The 19002-nt window shown below is 37.0% G+C and overlaps 1 protein-coding gene across 11 annotated transcripts in view; it reads right to left on the reverse strand.

Moving 5' to 3' along the window:
- The window catches only part of ATP11C (ATPase phospholipid transporting 11C), a 217303-nt gene that overhangs the window by 91590 nt on the left and 106711 nt on the right, over positions 1-19002 (reverse strand). For 9 of the 11 annotated variants that reach the window (XM_032268320.1, XM_032268311.1, XM_032268316.1 and 6 more), the window contains exons 2-4: positions 11494-11613; positions 4642-4731; positions 2188-2268 (exon numbers count right to left, since the gene is read on the reverse strand). In XM_032268320.1, coding sequence (XP_032124211.1) covers positions 2188-2268; positions 4642-4731; positions 11494-11613 — 291 coding nt within the window. Of the gene's footprint in view, positions 1-2187; positions 2269-4641; positions 4732-11493; positions 11614-16909; positions 18142-19002 lie in introns of those variants that run through there. The other 2 variants (XM_032268319.1, XM_032268321.1) reach the window with 2 other exon arrangements.

The raw sequence follows: 19002 nt of genomic DNA on the forward strand, positions 1-19002 counted from the left end.
CTGTATATTTTAATAGCAAATCTGAGATATACTTTCAAAATACCCCTTAGGTAAATAGCTTTATTTAAATCTACTTCAGATGAAAAGTCCAAAGTAAAATGAGCCATTAGATCTTTCTCTGATCACTTTTAACTGTAGTTAAAACTAAAATACAGTGTTAAGTTTTCTCCATTCTTTAAACATTAATGAAAACACAAGCATTGGAGACTTACTATTTTGTATGTGTGAAAGACTATGATTGATTCTAATTGTAGTCTTATTCAAATTAATGTTAATTCTCTCTACTTTTTAATTTGAAAAAAGATTGTCCTGGGTTTGTGTTTTCTTATAGCCATAATCACTTACATATAATCTTTGTACATGCTGTAGTAGACTGTTCGAGTAATCATCTCCAAGGGAGTATTTTAATTATTTCTCACCCACAAAGAATAGAAAAGGCAAGCTAGGATTGTTTTGGCAGAGAAGCTATGATAAGTTTTAGAGATCAACAGCTAAACTTTTCAACGGACTTAGTGATAAAAAAAAAAAATACAAATTGGTATCCATTTTTACACTTGATCTTAGCCAAAAGGCCGAGAAGTGATAAGTATCCATTTTTTATAGTTAAAAGTAATCAGAGAAAGATCTAATGACTCATTTTACTTTGGACTGTTCATCTCAAGTAGATTTAAGCCAGGAGATCTAAAGAAGGAAGATGTTCATTTGTTTGAGCATGACCTCCTCTCATTTTTTATACACCTTTGCCTTGTTCATTGTAATGATGTCTGTACCTTTTAAAATACAACTGTTTGAAAAATCTCTTCATCACCTCCCCCCACTTTTTTCCCCTCAGGTGCTATATCTATTCTTCTTCTGTCCTCTTTATGACAATATTAGGCTATCACTTTATAGGGTACATTCTGTGAAGCTGGTGAAGAAATAAAGGCCCTAACATGAACCAGTATTGGGAGTAGAATGAATCAGTAAAAAAGCCTTTGAAAACCACACATGCTATTCTTGGAACCAGCAATTTTATGATGTTAAAGAAGATAATCCTACCAGCCTAAGGGAAAGAACATTCCAAAAGTCTTTATTTTGCAACTGAACACTTGATAAAATACTCTTATAGTTCCTGGTAGGCAAGATATAAGACCAGATAACCCCAAGAGGAAAGGTAATCTTGTTCCCAGTACTGCTAAGATGATTTTTTTTTGCAAGCTTCTTTGGTATCCTTTTTAAAAGCACTTTGTTAAGTATCATCTAAAAGTATGTTTGTAAACAGTCAGATCCTGTGGACAGACACAACACATGATTAACACTGTTAATCTACCCTTTCACCCCCAGTTTTCTGTTTCTATTTTCATCTGGAATTTTTCAAACATACTAGCATACAAAATGTTCAAAACACTTCAAAGACATCCATATCACAATCTGTGGCAGTCTATCAGCTCTGACACACACAAAAAAAAAAACAAAAAAAAAAACAGGAAATGTCCCCTCTATCTACTACCTTCTGCAGCAGTATCAGGAAAAAAACAATAAAATTATTCTTTGAGTTCTCTGCTATAGGCAAAAACAATTTTAAAAATCCACAAAAATGGCAGTTTTTCACAGACATACCACACTGAAACAATTAATGTGCATTAAAAATCTACCTCCTATTTCCTGACTGGGCTATACCTTTTACCTGCTTTCTTTTACGTTTATATCCCCTCACACAGATATTGAAGAGAAAACAAGGAAATATTAAGGATGTGCTTTACTACCATTTTAATAGGTTTTCAACAAGTAACAAATACAAAATAAATCCAGCCAGGCATGGTGGCTCACACCTGCAACCCCAGCACTTTGGGAGGCCGAGGTGGGCAGATCACCTGAGGTCAGGAGTTCGAGATCAGCCTGACCAACATGATGAAACCCTGTCTCTACTAAAAATACAAAAATTAGCTGGGCGTGGTGGCAGCTACTCGGGAGGCTGAGGCAGGACAATTGCTTGAACCCAGGAGGTGGACAATGCAGTGAGCCGAGATCGCATCACTGCACTCCAGCCTGGGCAACAGAGTGAGACCCTGTCTCAAAAATAATAAATAATAAAATAAAAGTAAATCCATAGAAGATAATGCCCACTGTATATAAATATGGAAAGGGGCCTTTGACAATGAAATTCTAACAATGAAATGCAGTTGCAAGTATAAGTAGGAAATTTACCTGCTTGATGGCTGTAACAGTTATAACAAAGAAAAGTGGAAGTCCACTGGTAACTGGGCTAGTTGGTGTGTCTACTGTGACCTAGGTAAAGAAATTAAATTGAAAGGAAAATGAAAATTAGTTATTAACTCATATGCAGCATTTTACATGCTGCAAACATTTCAAACAGAAACATAGACGAAACACATTCCAGTAGTAGGGTAAATATTAATTTTCATTAAAACAAAAGCAAACCAAATGACAGTTTAACAAATAGTCCTAAATTCAGGCATAGTTTTTATCCCAGCTCAGATTAACCCCTTTATTGAAATATAGCCATTCACTTACCACCTATTTGCTAAGCACCATTCTGTCAGCCCTTGTGCTATTATCAGCCAAGCTCTAGATAGACTGCTTTAAACAAGATGAGGACAAGTCCCTGCCTTCATGTAGCTGGCAGCTTATAGGAAAAATCAGATAGTAAAACAAGTATGTAGATGCTGAGGTCTGAAGGGTAAAAAGAAGTTAACTAGATGAAAGGTAGTTTTCTAGGCACAGTGAACAGTATACGCAGGTGTTTGGGAAATAAAGGAAGCCAGTGCCAAGAGGGAGTGTGGTGTGAGATGGGGCTGGAGAGGGAGGCAGGAGCCAGTCTGTGCAGGGCCCTCTAGGCCAAAGAAAGCTGTTCATTCTTTATCCCACAAATAACAGGAAATCCTTGAAAGTTTTAAACAAGGAAAAGTCACATGAACAGAACTGAATTTTGAAAAGATCATTCTTACTGCTCTGTGGAAGATGAATTAGAAGGGAACAAAAGTGAAGGCAGGGTAATTTAGGAGGCTATTTCTGTAATCTAGGTGAAAGATGATGGCTTGGACTAGAGTGTTAGCAGACATGGAAAGAAGTTCTATAAATATTTAGGAGGGAAAAATGGCAGGAGTTAGAGGGTAAGTGCTTATTAAAGATGCCTCCCAAGTATCAGGTTAGCATGCCTAGGTGGATGTTGTCATCATTCACTGAGACGGGAAATACTGAACGAGAACTAGATTTAAGGGAAGATGGTCATGAGTACAATCTGCCCTCACAACTTGTTGACTCTCATCTCCAACCTTCCATCAGGCCTGCCCCTGCCATACACACGTGTTGTAGATACAACATATACTTCCATGTACACAAGGCTTCTACATGCTTCTGTCGCTTTAGGCAATCTCTTCCCTGTCCCCAAAATACCAGTTCGGCATTCTCCACCAGGTAAACTCCTTCTAATCCTTCAAGGCTCCATTCAGATACCATCTATTTTCTGAAGATTTCTCAAATTCCTCTTGGGGAGAAAAAAATGATAACTTACACTGTATACCCAAAGCATTTTGTTCATGCTTCTTGAATGGCTTTACTACATTAAGTGAATACATAACTGTTATGTGACTGGTCTTCTTAGCTATAGCATAAATTCCTTAAGCGTAGAAAAGCTGTATCTTGATCTTCATTGTACCTGCTACCACTTTCGTTGTCTGTCCTGCTGCATAGCACACAGTAAGTGGGTGAGTAGCATACATTTGCTGAATTGAAATGAAATGCACTGCCCACCAAGTAGAATGATTCTTGCAAGCAGAATCCTCGAGGTAGTTTATTCTGTTCGTAAGACATCTGACCATGGATCCAGAGGAGCTCCTTTTCAAATCTTCCATCATTCATGATTAAAATAGGCTCTTGCCCATATTATATCCCAGATAGATGTTAAGTAGCAAGGCTAAATTCAATTATAGCACCATTTACTCAAACCCTTAAAGTGAGTAAACAGAAGCACTTAACATCAACAAGTCATTTGAGCAATTTCATTGGGATTTTTCTGCTTCATTTAAAAAATGAAAAGAGAAAAAAAGTACCTTTAATGTAAAATTTTCAGGGATAATTATGACGAGGAAAAGATTTTAATAGCTTACAGATTCAAAGATGGAAGATGCAATTTAAACTGTCTAAAATTTAAAACGCAAAACAGTAGAAAAAATACAGAGAAGCAGATTAATCTACTAGACTCTCACCCTTAAAGTGAGTAAATGAATGAGGGAGAGCAAAAATGGTAATCAGGAAGATGAGTGAGAAGTTTCCAATTAAGCTGAAACTGGTATGTAATAAGATAAAGCTACTAGTTTGAACTATTTTCAATTTTGATATATTCTATTTCATTTAATGGTACACAATACACATCATCCTAGGAAGAGCAAAGATATGAAAGTTTCAAAGAAAATAATGAAATAAAATCTCAATAGGTTTTCTATCAAAAATGCCACTTTAGAAATCCATAAAATGATCATCTTTAAATGTTATGTTTCTACTTTTTTAAGAAGTCATATTATAATAAGCTCTGGAATGTCTTTTTTTTTATTACATGGCATTTTAAGGTTAGAAATGGATAGAAAATTTGTTTGAAGCAATCAAGTTTCAACGTTAAGTGGCTGTTTAAGGAGCTCTTACCTGTACAAGGAAAATTATGAGAAAATAAAAATTTGCAATTCTTCTAAATTGTTCAAACAGATTCTTTGGGAGAAAATTCCAAAGTGTATACTATAAGAGAGGAAGAAAAAATAACACTGTTATGATGGAAGCTTGAAAAATCTTAATAGTAATGACCGATTACGGGTCCACATTATCATATAAAGTGATATTTAGTATGTCCAACTCATTGAAATACAAACCTCACACATACGCATAAGCACATATTTAGAGACACAGTATATAAAAACCTTTTCAAGAAATAAAGTTTTCATTCTAAGCATTACAATAGTCATCTAGTCTCATATTGTTGCTTTCTCCGAACCCAATCCAAATTAGGTTCCTTGTTATGTGTTCTCATGTCATCCTATATATACTTACTTAATAACACTCATTATAGTGAATTATATATGTGTACATTTTAAATTAAAGTTTCTCTCTCAATAAGCACTGAGTTCTATAGGGGCAGGTTATTCACCTGTATTGTTTACATTTTTCCAACACTTAACACAGTGCCTGGTACAAGGTAGACACTAAATTATTTGAATGGCCAGGCACAGTGACTCACACCTGTAATCCTAGCACTTTGGGAGGCCGAGGCAGACAGATCACCTGAGGTCAGGCATTCGAGACCAGTGTGGCCAACATGGCAAAACCCCGTCTCTACTAAAAATACAAAATTTAGCCAGGTGTGGTAGCACACACCTGTAATCTCAGCTACTCGGGCAGCTGAGACAGGAGAATCACTTGAAACTGGGAGGCAGAGGTTGCAGTGAGCTGAGATCTCGCCACTGCACTCCAGCCCAGGCAACAGAGTGAGAGCAAGACTCTGTCTCCAAAAAAAAAAAAAGCCTCGGCAACACGGTGAAACCTCATCTCTACTAAAAATACAAAACTTAGCCAGGCATGGTGGTGCATGCCTGTAGTCCCAGCTACTCAAGAGGCTGAGGCACGAGAATCACTTGAACCCGGGAGGCGGAGGCCGCAGTGAGCCAAGATCACACCACTGCACTCCAGCCTGGATTACAGAGCAAGACTCTGTCTCCAGAAAAACAAACAAATAAAACAAATAAAATAAAATAAAAATTAATTAATTAGAGGAATGAATGGACACATTAATTCCTGGCTCAACTAACCTCTGGAGTCTTGATGATTATAACAGATACCCCTATGAGTCACTCTGTCCTTATGAGTACCTCTAATTTCCATGACAGCTAGGAAGGTGTATATACAACCCTGGGACGTGGAGGGCTTTCATTTTAATCAACAACATACCACTCTGGGCTGGGCTTTGGTAATTGGCAATAGGTAATAAAAGTTTCATACTAAATTAACACATGGTCAGAAGAAGAGTACTCAGGCCAACTGTCAAGCCATACGTACTTTGTACCTGATACCTTAAGCTCAAGGACTGAAGCACTTAAAAGTGACCAGAAAAAGTTGAATTTTTGAGATGACCTAGTAAGACCAGACACTAGAAAGAAAGGTTTCTTTACCAAAAGGGCTAAATTTACAGTTGAGTGATCTTCATCCCAATTATGTGTATAATATGTGAGAATATATCCTTTAATAAGGTGACTGAAAAGCCAAGTCATATTCCTCGACATAATGTATGGGAATTTACTAATAACCTTTCAGTTTAAAAAGGCTTATGGGCTCAAAATTTAGAGAATCCTGAGAGAAAAAAGACAAAAGGAAGCAAAGAGATTCAGTAGAACAGCTGCATTACAACCAATAACCAACTTAGAAAAGGTTCTATCCTACAGTCCCAGAAGTGCCTTAGGGAAAATAATTTTAAAATAAATGCAGAATTGTGCATGGGTATGCATCATTGAGAAGAATAAAGTCCACATTTTTCATGAGATTCCCAAGGTAGCCTGTGACCAAAAATAGAAACCATTCAAAACCACTGATCCAGTCACTTTGAAGCTGATACAGGGTAGACCAGCATTTTTAACTGTCCTAATTACTTAAAATCAACTTTCTAAAACAATAAGGTAAACTCCAACAACAAGCTAATGGCTGAGCTTCTGGTATGTTACCCTTGTGTTCCCAAATTAAAGAGTTTTTAATTATTCAAATAAGCATTAAAGACAGAGTCATCTGTGAAAGGTGACATAAACACATCAAAAGGGAATACTTTTTTTTGGTGTTGTCGTTTTTAAGTCCCAACTATCAGTTTACCGCTGCTGTCTTATCAAATGAACTGCTCTAATTATTCCCTTCATAGGAAATGACTACCCTCTTCTCTCCTTCATCAGGTCATGAGCTATTAAGAGATCAGGGAGCATGTCACATGCCTCCTTACCACAGGTGCCTAGAACAATAGCTAGAACCATAGTTTAGCACATAGAAAGTATACAAGAAATCTTTACTCAAACTTGTGCCCCAGCCATTTACTCTACTGGTTTAACTAAAAGGTAAACTTAGTTTCTTTCTATCACATCTTTTTTATTACAATACAAATGTAATATTTTAATGCAGACCAAGAAAAGTCTACTTTTCAGAGTTGTCTAACTCAAAGTAAAATTTAGTTCAGCCATATACATCAAGTTATTCAATTAACTTGTTTATCTAAAAAGTAGACTCTCCTGGGTCAGTTGTTACAAACCAAAAACAATGTTATCTCAAGCATGACCTCCAGGGCAAAAAAAAGTTAATAACAAAAAGAATATATGTATAACAGTTTTTTAGACACAATGATGAGAATTCCGTTTCTGTTACAAGTTAGTTCTTACTTGGAGACATCATTAAATACTATCTATCTATTTATTTATTGAAACAGAGTGTCACGCTGTCACCCAGGCTGGAGTGCAGTGATGCATTTCCAGCTCGCTGCAGCCCCTGCCTCCTGGGCTCAAGCAATCCTCCCACCTCAGCCTCCTGGGTAACTGGGACATCCCTGGCTAATTTTTGTATTGTTTGTAGATATGGGCTCTCCCTGTGAACTATCTCCCAGGCTGGTCTTGAACTTCATCTGCCTCAGCCTCCCAAAGTGCTGGGGTTACAGGTGTGAGCCACCACACCCAGCCTCTTTTATACTATCTTTAAGTGCAACTAAAAAGTAGCCCATGTAGAACATGTTTAAAACTATTTCTACAGAAAACACCAGCTTTGGGCTGGGCACTGAGGCTGGTGGATCACCTGAGGTTAGGAGTTGGAGACCAGCCTGGCCAACATGGCAAAACCCCGTCTCCATTAAAAATACAAAAAATTAGCCAGGTGTGGTGGTGGGCATCTGTAATCCCAGCTATTGGGAGGCTGAGGCAGGAGAATTGCTTGAACCAGGAGGTAGAGGTTGCAATAAGCTGAGATTGTGCCACTGCATTCCAGTCTGGGTGACAGAGGAGACTCTATCTGGAAAGAAAGAAAGGAAAGAAGGGAGGGGAGAGGAGGGGAGGGGAGGGGGTAACGCCAGCTTTCCCAGTACATACAATGCATTTTATATCTGGTTTGTAGTGGATTAAATAATCTGTACACAAGTGTGGTCACTAAAGATGAAATTATATGAAAAAGTTGTGGGTCACTGGCTCAAGTATGTGCCATCTAATTTGAAACCAAAATCTTATAAACTTACCAAGCAAATTTCCCAAAAGAGGAAAGTAGAAGAGAATCTCAGCTTTGAGATTCAATTATTTCCTTTAAGCAAAAGGTAGCTTTAGAACTTTGTTTTTATCAGTTCTGTTTTACCCAAGATTTCCAATTTATCATTAAAAATGCTGATGATTTAGCATTAAAAATGCTGATGAGGAACCTAAGACTACAAATAACTTTTTCTAATGTGTATGAATGCAGCAAAAAAGAAAAAGAAAGAGATAAAAATAAAGTAGTAGATACTTAAAGTAATAATAAAGTTAGCAGTTTAGGAGGTAGAGGCAGGTGGATCACCTGAGGTCAGGAGTTTGAGACTAGCCTGGTCAATGCAGTAAAACCCCGTCTCTACTAAAAACGCAAAAAATTAGCTGGGTGTGGTGGTGGGCACCTATAATCCCAGCTACTCAAGAGGCTGAGGTAGGAGAATTGCTTGAACCTGGGAGGCGGAGGTTGCAGTGAGCCGAGATTGCATTCTAGCCTGGGCAACGAAGCAAGGCTCCGTCTCAATCAATCAATCAATACAAATTTTTAAAAGGCAGTCAACTGCTGAAGAAAACTTAGGGAAAACTCTACTGGACAGTGGCCTAGGCAAATAATTTATGACGAAGACAAAAAAGCGAATGCCCAAAAACCAAAAATAAATGGGACCTAAAAAGCTGCACAGCAAAAGAAATGCTCAACAGTAAACAGACAATGTATAGAATGGGAGAAAATATTTGCAAATTACGCTTCTGGAAAAGGATGAATATCCACAATCTACAAGGAACGCAAATAATAATAATAATAAAAAAATCGACCCCATTAAAGCTGGGCAAAAGGCTGGGCGCAGTGGCTCATGCCTATAATCCCAGCACTTTGGGAGGCTGAAGCAAGGGGATTACTTGAGGCCAGGAGTTCATGACCAACCTGGCCAACATGGTGAAACCCCATCTCTACTAAAAGTACGAAAAAAATTTTTAACTTTTTTTTAATTTTTAAAGAATAAAAACACACAACAGATAAACATGATGGAAACTAAAGATCCTAAAATTCACAGCAGAGTACAATCAATATTCCTTTTGCTAAAGAAGGGAATTTCCAAGTTTTGCACCAGCTACAAAATTCTGGTGATTTCCAAAGTCCCTGCAGAGCACATTAAAGTTGTGAGACTGTAGAGGACAAGTTTTTCTAAAGAAAGTATTTGTGATCCTAGGAGGAAAAAAAAAAAAAAAAAAGAGCACTAATTTTATAAGCAAATAAAATTTAAAGTAGGTCAAAATGTTTGTCTTCAGTGTTCCGGGCCTTAACAACACTTATAATGACACATTACTGATGGTATTTGCAAACAAAAGAAGCATTCAATTAAGATAGTTATTCTTATGATTGAAGGGTGGAGAAAGAAAATCAACACTTGCTACAAAGTTGGAAGACAGCTAACATATTCTATAAACAGTATATTTTGAAAAAATAATCTTTTTAAAAACTCTGGTATAAATACAACAGCCAAGACAATGTGAGGAAGAAAAAGTCAAATTATAAAATTGTTGGTCTTTATGGAGTAGACCTGAAGGCCTCCATTTAGAAGTATCCCACACATTCAGAACACACGAACCTGAGGAAATCAATAGTACTACTCAGTATGGTAATAATAATCACAGAAACACAAATAACAATAGCAGCTACCATTTGAGCTGTCACCCCATGTCAAGCACAATGCAAGAGGAGAGAAAAAAAATGAGGAAGGAATCTAAACAGCACAATGATGTAAAAAGGGCTCTTTATTCAGAGCAACTAGACCTTACAAAGTAGCTTTACTACTGGTTTTATTACTAACTCTGTTTGGTGACTGTGTCACTATATTTCTCTGGCTTTGGTTTCTCCATCTGTAAAGTCAATAAATTGAACAAGATAACCTCTTAAGACCTTTCAGCTCTGTAAGTCCACAATCCTGAATCAAAGGACTACTACCGACCATTTAATTGGCTACAAGGTGAATCGAAATTTCCAGTAAAAGATCTTTTCACTATTTCAGGCACAAATATGTAAACCTCTGGCTGAGAATAAAATTTCTGCCACAAGTGTATAAGATTAACAGGAAATAGACATTTTTATCCGAAATAAAATGTTCTGCAGGCCTACAGATCTGCCCGTTAGGCAGGCAACAAAATTTTCACCTGTCCTGACCATACTTTACATGTTAATCTCCTGGCTAAACATAATCACTACTGTATCACCACCCAAATGAGAAATTAAATGCATATTTGAAAAACAAAATGTCGTATATTTTTAAAGAAGGGCCTAATTTTGTGTTTGAAGTTCTAAGTGATTACAAGTGTACAGTGAACCAAATGTCACCAACTTTTATCTCTGTCTTGCCAGGGCACATAAGGAAGTGAGGAATATCTTCAAGATCTATTCCATTCTACAAGAGATGACAGTAGGCTAACCTAGCACCTAACCTGGTCAGCCAGAGATAAAGATTAGCTAAATAACACTTGTAGAATGATGACTACTGGGTAATAGGAGCTATAAGAAGTGGTTTCACACATAGAGTATTAGCCCCATTTCACCAATGAGGACATTTAGACTCAGGGTGATTAATTTGGCCAATATGACACAACTAGTACGTGGTTGGGCAAGGATTTAAATACAGGTGTTCAGACTTCCAGGCCAATGCTCTTAGTCCTACACTATGCTGAAGTAAGATGTATTCAAACAGCGACACAGCTGCAGTGATTTAACTCTTAACAGATCACAGGTGAAGGAGTGTACTGCGCAGCATGCACCCTTTGGGACATAAGGCCGTATTTATATTTGAGAAGTGGGATGGGAGGTGGAGAGGTTGGCAGGGGAATTAGAAAGAGATGCAAATAAAGTCATTCCAGGACAGCTCTCTCCAAAAGAATGCAAATCATTTATATCCTAGTCCAGCCATTCAAGGGTAATTCAGGAAGCTTTGCACAAGTAAATAATTCCTATTTTTAGCACACTTTAAGGTTTAAAGTAATACACATAATCAACAAGCACTGTGAATCGTAATGGAAGGCAAGTGAATGATTTTTCACCTATAACAAGCAAAGTGATTTTTTTAAATAAACTGTCTTTCAGAGGAATACTTACCATAGCTGGTATATGATCTGTCTAAGTGCACATACATGTACACATATAAAAATGCATCAGTGTCCTCAGGAGCATAAATTAGAATAAAAGCATTATCTCATTCACTATATGAACATCTATGGAGTTAAAACAAAAACTTACCTTAGATGAAACTATTCTATTATCACAAAATCTTTGTGCAATGTAAGCTTCTGTTTCCGAAACTGGATGATTGCCAACAAACACTGTGCGTGTACCAACTCGTTTCTCTTCTCCAGCACACTGACCAAGAGAAAAGGAAAAAAAATCAGTTTTTCATCACATTTCTTCACACTTCTACCAAGCCCAGGATTCTTGTCTAAGCATGTTGGGCTATAATCTGGGGAGAAAGTAGTAGGGATAGGAGAAAATCTTGTTAGGAAATTCAAAATCCACTAAGCTCTTACTTGCTGACATAGTAAAGATTACCAAAAGTGTTGCTTGAACCAACTGTTCTGAGGTCAACGGTGCAATTCTAAAATGATTAAAGAAAGTATCCTAGAGAAACAATATTTTTACTGCCAATCATTTTTCTTTCATCCACAGCTCAAATTAATCTTAATCATAACCTTCACTAGCAACACACTAACTTAAGAAAGAACTGGGAATAGTTCATTTATTATGCAGCTACTGAGGACAACCTTGCCAACTACCTTACTAGAGAACAGAAAGCACAATGAAGATTACTGCTAAACACAAAATAATTGTGTATAAGTGTACAGGTCAGAAATAGAACGGCTGCCACTACTGAAGAAATGATCAACTTTTTGTACAAGGCAACTGTAATTATTTGGCTTTATAGGATAGAGTGTATTTTGCAATCTCTCAGAGCCTTATTGTTGTAAAGTCCCATTTCACACAATATATTTCTCATGCCCCTTTTACATTTTTAATAAGTAGACTCACTGAATTTGAAAGTTTCAAGATTTGGCTCCATTTTATCCCACTCTTTTAATTTTGCTGAGGCCTTACTCTCTTTGCTTAAATCAGGATAATACCCTTTTCTTACATAAGTTTAAGACAGTCTCCTTTTATGGTACTGTATGACCATATCTGAGACTTACCTCATACTTAAGTCAAAGGATGTATGATAGAAACCAATATCCATTTATATATTCCCATTATTTTTTAGAAATATAATTCCCCAACCTAAAATGTTTTAATATATGTAGTCACAAAGATCTTCCTTTCAATGATCTATTTAAAGGTCAAAGATTAAATCCCACTCTCAAAGTAATCATTTTAAGCAAGACTACTAAGAACTTGTAGTCTTCCAATTATCTACAATGTCTGAATGTATTCCAGTCTGAATTTGTGCATCTTAGGTAGACATTATATAGAAAAGAATTTCTCTATTTTAAAAAATAAAAATCACCCCAAAGTATAGATAAAACCTCCTTGCCTTGCATTTTCATTTAAGATTATGATATTGCCTTCAAAATTTGTAGAGAATCATGCAACAAGTAACTGGGACAAACTGAAATAGGAGAGAGATTCAGGCTGTATGTAACTCTGGAAAGCTACCCTGGCATATGCTAAGGGAATCTGTGGGATCCCTGGAGACCTGGAAAAAGTCAGTAAGTATTTATGCTAGATAGCTTAGTTATTTATCTGCCTGCTCAAAGACAAGGCATTAGAACAACTGATTGTCCAAGGTCCTCCGCAAACTAAGAGTGAATGATTCATAGGTAAAATTTCACACAGTTCCTAAAAACCAACAATATTTTCACCAAGTGATAGCTTTGATTTAGTGACTTACTTCTCTGTTTGCAATTGTAATACACAAGTTCTGACACAGCTTATAGGTAAGAGCACCAAATTTTCCATAATATCCATTTTGTAAAACTTAAAGTGAAAGCATATGCACCTGCCAGATGTATAGTTTATTTGGCTTCACCCCAGCTCCCACCTTCTGTTGCAGGTTAAGGCCTCTCTGTGGTCTCCAAAACAGACCTGACTCTTATAACATACCAATTTGAATTACAGAAAATGTCAAGTCCACATATACATTGTCATTTGCAACCTTTAATATTCATACGGCTGTTTAGTTTTTCACACAATCAAGAAGTGGCTGTACAGTAAATGAGGCAGAGTTACCTTTTATACAAGTTCTTAGTTAATTCTACAAGTTGAAAAGGAGAAGAGGCAAAGGAGTTAGAGAATCAGTGAAGTAGGATATGTCGTGTGATGCCATTATGGATTTTTCCCCTCAGTTACAGCAACCACTGATTAACTTAAAAATGGACAAGTGCTTTCCCAATTCTGAATTGACTTCTATAGTCTGTGCCAAAGAACAAAAGGACAAGGCACAACACAATTTTTTAGGCACATTGATATTTTTATGAATTCCCTACATTTGAATGATATTTCCAGTTTTACTAAGAGCTTTCCTCTTATATCATCTCTCTAATCTTTTCTGAATAAGGCCTAGGTGACCTCTACCTCCATTAAATTGGGGAAAATGGACTGAAATTACTATGCAGGTTTAGGGTTATGTGTGTGCAGATCCTGGCAGTGACTGTTGTTAAATGATGAAACAGAAGCCTGAAAGAAGCTGCAGAATGTCCACTTCTGAGCATTTTCCAAAATTACCCAAACAGGTTTGGGTTGAGAAGTGCCTGAGGACTGGGGATAGGGTAGTATGAAGTAGGTGACTTTTCCGTGCCTGTTTCATCCTAAAAGCTTATGAACTTGCAATATCCGGTGGAATTTCCTGTAACCGTATAATAATATTTGGTTCACATTAAAAAAAAAAAAAAGCAATGCTGAACTCATGTAAATTTACCGTAATTGTCCACCTGCTGCCAATATAGTGTTAAAACAGCGCTGTTACTTCCTTTGATTTTGAGTAATGTAGATGTCTTTGCCAAAGCAGAGAAACGCTAAGTAGAAATCATTTTAAAAATTCCCATTTGGATGGCACGCAGTGTAGTCTGGAGTGGGAGTGGGTGATTCCTGTCACCTCATAATGAATTGCAATTCATTAGAGGAGTCCATCCTGTTCTGAACTGCTTCCCATTCAATTGTCCTTAAGAATGGCATTTCTTAAAACTTGAAATATGCTGGTACTTACTGTATTTTAATGAGACATCACACTACATGATAAAGTATGGCAAATATTAAAAGTATGTTTATAATTTATGAATTAACAGAGAAAACAATGTAAATTTCTTCCTCACGATAAAAATCAACCTTTTGTACTCCTAATTTATACTTCCACAGTACAAATTGAATACTGTAAAAAAATAATAAAGCGAGTAATTTATACCCCAAAATGGCCTCTCAATAAAAAACCTAACAGAGTAATTATTTAACTGGCACCATCTTAAAATCCTATGTATTTGCTAGTCATAGAAAATGAAAAGCCACTGGAAACAAAATTTGTTTCCTGATTGCCTCCAGACCAGTGACTAGATAAGAACTGAAGAAAAATAGAGACCTCAATACAAGACTGTCACTATAAAAGCTAGCACAGGATCTGAAATAAAGCCTACCTCTACATCCTTTCCAGGTGCTGGAAGACTTAAATTTATCAGTTAGCCATAGATCTTTGACTCTTAATCCTGATCACACAGTGGCTTTAAACACAATACTGATGCCTGGGTATTTTATTTAATATTTAATTTTTCTGGAAGCTCCCCAGGTGACAATTCTAATTTGCAACCACAGCTGAGAATTACTGCCACAGACTCTCTCTTTCAAACAGTAATCATCCTTAAATAACATCCTATGATTTTTAGTATGCCATCCATAATCTTGCACTACTTCTTTAATGTAAATAATTTAAACAATTTCCTTTCCAAAGGTTAAGAATACAAATAACCCTCAAATATTGTTCTGTCCAAAGATTTTAAGCTGCTCACAAAGACTCCCCTTCGATAATTTATTTTGCATGTGGTTAATCTCCCTTCAGTTATTCAGATCATTAATAATGAGAATTACAGGCCCTGATACAATGCAAAGCTACTTGGATTATCAGCAAATAATCTTAAAACTGATGTAATCCCTGGCAGTTACGGCATTATTTTTATTGGTCATCAAACTGCTTTCTGAAAGTTACTACAGCAAATAAAAGTATTCTCTCAAAAATGAACAACAACAACAAAAATTCTTATTAAAATCTGAAGACTTGGCAATGATTTAAAACGGTTCTCCACACTCCAGCCCAAAGCTATTTTCTTCTCTGAAGCAGGAATATTTTTGAACAGTATAATGTCTTAAAAAGGCCAAATTCAAAACTGAAAGAGCATTTCATCAAAATTTCAGATGTCGATTAAAATGCTCCCAGAAGTCAGCATTTCCACACTAGGGCTGAAGGGGTAGGGGTACAGGGAGATCATTACAGTTCCAGGGAACATTTCCAGTGTATTGAGCTTCTTGGTTAAAATAACTACAATGTATTCAGTGGCCAAATTGCTGAGGTTCACAAGCCCATTCCATTATAACAAGCAAAGCTGAATAAACTTGATGTGTAATTTACAATCATAACTCTAAAATGATCCTTAAAATTGCACGTTTCAGATTTTGCTTTTACTGCAACTTCTATAAGTGATTAAGCCAAAGGAAGTGAAGCAAGACCAATAGGGCATTTTGTGTTGTCTGCCTTTAAAGTTTAATTACGGTCATATTAACTGAAATTCTCAAACAGCTGACCAAAGGACAATTGAATATACAAAGTTTATCCCTAGACATAAATTTCTCTAATTAGGCATTGCCCAAAGGCAGCATATTTAATTGAATAAAACCTGCTATAGTTAATGGATATTAAGCCTCACATAAACACCTAAATCAGCAAGCACAAGGCTTAAGAAAAAGCACTGATCATGAGGATTTGCTTAAGAACAATGCCTTGTTTGGAAGCTCAGAATGGACCTTTCATTATCTCAAACTGATCCACTGAGCAGTTTAATTTCAACAGTGACAATCAATTCTAAGTGTTCCCAATCTGATCCCCCTTCCTCCACCATGCCCTTACTCCAAGAACTTCAGGGCTACAGAAATTGTGGCTCTAAAGACTAAAATGCAGCTTCATTACAGGATGGCTAGTAGAAAGTTGATGGATCGAAAATACTGTAAACTTTTTGTGATTCAAGATTCTAACAGGAGTTTTATCTTTTAATGACTCGGGTTCTTCCATTTATAGGAAGGAACCTGAGACTCTCAGTGTTCCTTTGGGGTCTCAGAAACTCAACTTTCCTTATTAATAGAATCTTTCCTAACCCAAAGCCTGACAATATGCACAAAAATTTAACTAGCAAGTATACAAAGCCTCAGAAGTTCCCTTTCACTTTCACCCTACCCATCTTTACACACAGCCTTTCATTCCAAACACTCAACAAAATTAATTTAAAACTTTAAATAAAGAGATTTTTAACTCTAAAGATAGGAGCAGTGAGGCTGACAATCCAGCTAACCATTTATGATTACCCTCAGGAAATAGATAAAAATATACATGCATATAAAAAGCAGGAATAAGCAGGCCCCAGGCCTCAAAGCCCAACCTAGCTGAAAAAGACAGAATAAAATATAGATTACAAACCTCAGAGGCTGGAGGGAGAGATGGGACCATCTGCATACTGACATGCAGAAATTTGCTAACACAATGGCAGCTAAATCTGAGAGAGAATGCTGCAGATTATCAAGCAACTTGTACCAACCCCTGTGATCCTTGTAAAGTTTCCCAGAACTTGGGAAGTGAGCCAACTGTGGCTTGCCTAGTTCCTGTACTTCCATGGGAGGCAGCAAAGAAAGCCATCAAGGGACAGTCTATTCCTTAAGAGTTCAAAGCAGTGCTCTAGTGGCCTTGGCCCCATTATTTCATCATTTTTTTGTTACTCTCCTCCAAAGACCTGATTTGCCTTGGTAACTTTTGTATTTTAAGGTGTTATTATTTTAAAATATCAGTATCTTACACCACACAACAATTTCTCCTCATCTTGGGAAGTTCTTTTCTAATCCCTGCCTACAATAAATGGACCACAATAAAAAGTGGGGCTAAACAATAAGCTTCTGAGGAAAGGTGAATTGAACTTTTGGTTGTAGTTTAACATAATCTAAGTATTTGCTATGATACAGAGTTTCCCCACCCCAAGAGAGTGACTGTAATATTGTAAATTCAAGCTTCAAAAATATATACAAGGCCTAAGCAGACAGTTTATGTGGAAAGGTCCCTTAGAGATGGAAGATTTTTCTCACTATTTAGATATCTCATAGGTAAGAAAGTTTTATCTCAGCCACCAACAGTAATATCTAACAATCGCAAGGAAAAAAGCTGCTATTAGGGAGAAAAATGCCTTTACCAATATCATTACCTACAAGAGATAAATTCTCACCCAAAAATTACTTTCTAGATCACCAGAGAAGAATTTCTATTACAGTATAAGAAGAGATAAGAAACTCTGGCTGGAGCAAAAGAAAAAAATATTGTAAAAGGGGTGTCTGATGACCTGAACAGGGTTTTATTTCCTGTTTCAGTGATAGTGTAATTACTATAAAAGTAGTAAGTTTCCTAGAAAGGTCTGCCAGTTCAAATATAAGTTGGAGTGTGTTCAGCAAAACCAATGAATGCATTTTTGCAAGTAAACTGTTAAAATACCATACAAGCAAACTGGCTTAAAAACTGCCCGAGCAGTAAATGTAATTAATTTAAATAGCACATCCAGGCTCTAACTTTTCTTAACATCCCCAACAAAAGAAGTAGGTAAAACGCAAGTTTCCATTGTGGAGCATGGCTTAGTTGAATAAATGAAAAAAGTAAGAGATTTCAGGGTGAAGGGGGTATTCTTCCTGGAACTCTTTTTTTCCCCACAAGGAAACTCCAGTGACAACACATTCTGTACAACATGTTTTGGGCAATGCTACTGTAATATATCTCTTATCTCACCAAACATGTCTGCATATCTGGGCTACATCTATGCAAGAGTCTGCTGGTAGGAAAAATAAATCGTATTCACAATCAATTATACTGGCAAAGTACCCAACGGTATGAGGTGAGATCACTGTCATATTTGTGACAATTTCTATCCATGTATACCAAAAATGGGTAAGTAAAATTAAGTATTCGGTTATGATCCCAGGTGGGTGTTTTCACTTCTAAAGCTTAATTAAGAGAGGTAAGAAACCAGGAGATGGAGGTCCTAATCGCCTTCTATCACCAAGTAGTCTGTGTGTGTCTTGGGGAAGTCCTGGCATTGGTTTCTTCATATATAACTTGAAGAGGACTTGACTAATAATCTGATCTAAAATGATGCAGAGGGAAGTGGGACCAAATTTTCTTTATGATGGAGTTTCGCTCTTATCACCCAGGCTGGAGTGCAGTGGTGCAATCTTGGCTCACTGTAACCTCCACCTGCTGGGTTCAAGCACTTCTCCTGCCTCAGCCTCCTGAGTAGCTTGGATTACAGGTGCCTGCAACCATGCCCAGCTAATTTTTTGTATTTTTAATAGACAGGATTTCGCCATGTTGGTCAGGCTGGTCTTGAACTCCTGACCTCAGGTAATCCTCCCGCCTCGGCCTCCCAAAGTGCTGGGATTACAGGTGTGAGCCATAGCGCCCAGCTATTGGAGCCAGATATTCTAGCAATAAAACTTGAAATATGATCGGCCAAGTGCAGTGCCTCACGCCTGTAATCC

This window comes from Sapajus apella, unplaced genomic scaffold (genome assembly GCF_009761245.1).
Source record: "Sapajus apella isolate SASKATOON/1434 unplaced genomic scaffold, GSC_monkey_1.0 scaffold179, whole genome shotgun sequence".
In the NCBI taxonomy this organism is placed as follows: Eukaryota; Metazoa; Chordata; class Mammalia; order Primates; family Cebidae; genus Sapajus; species Sapajus apella.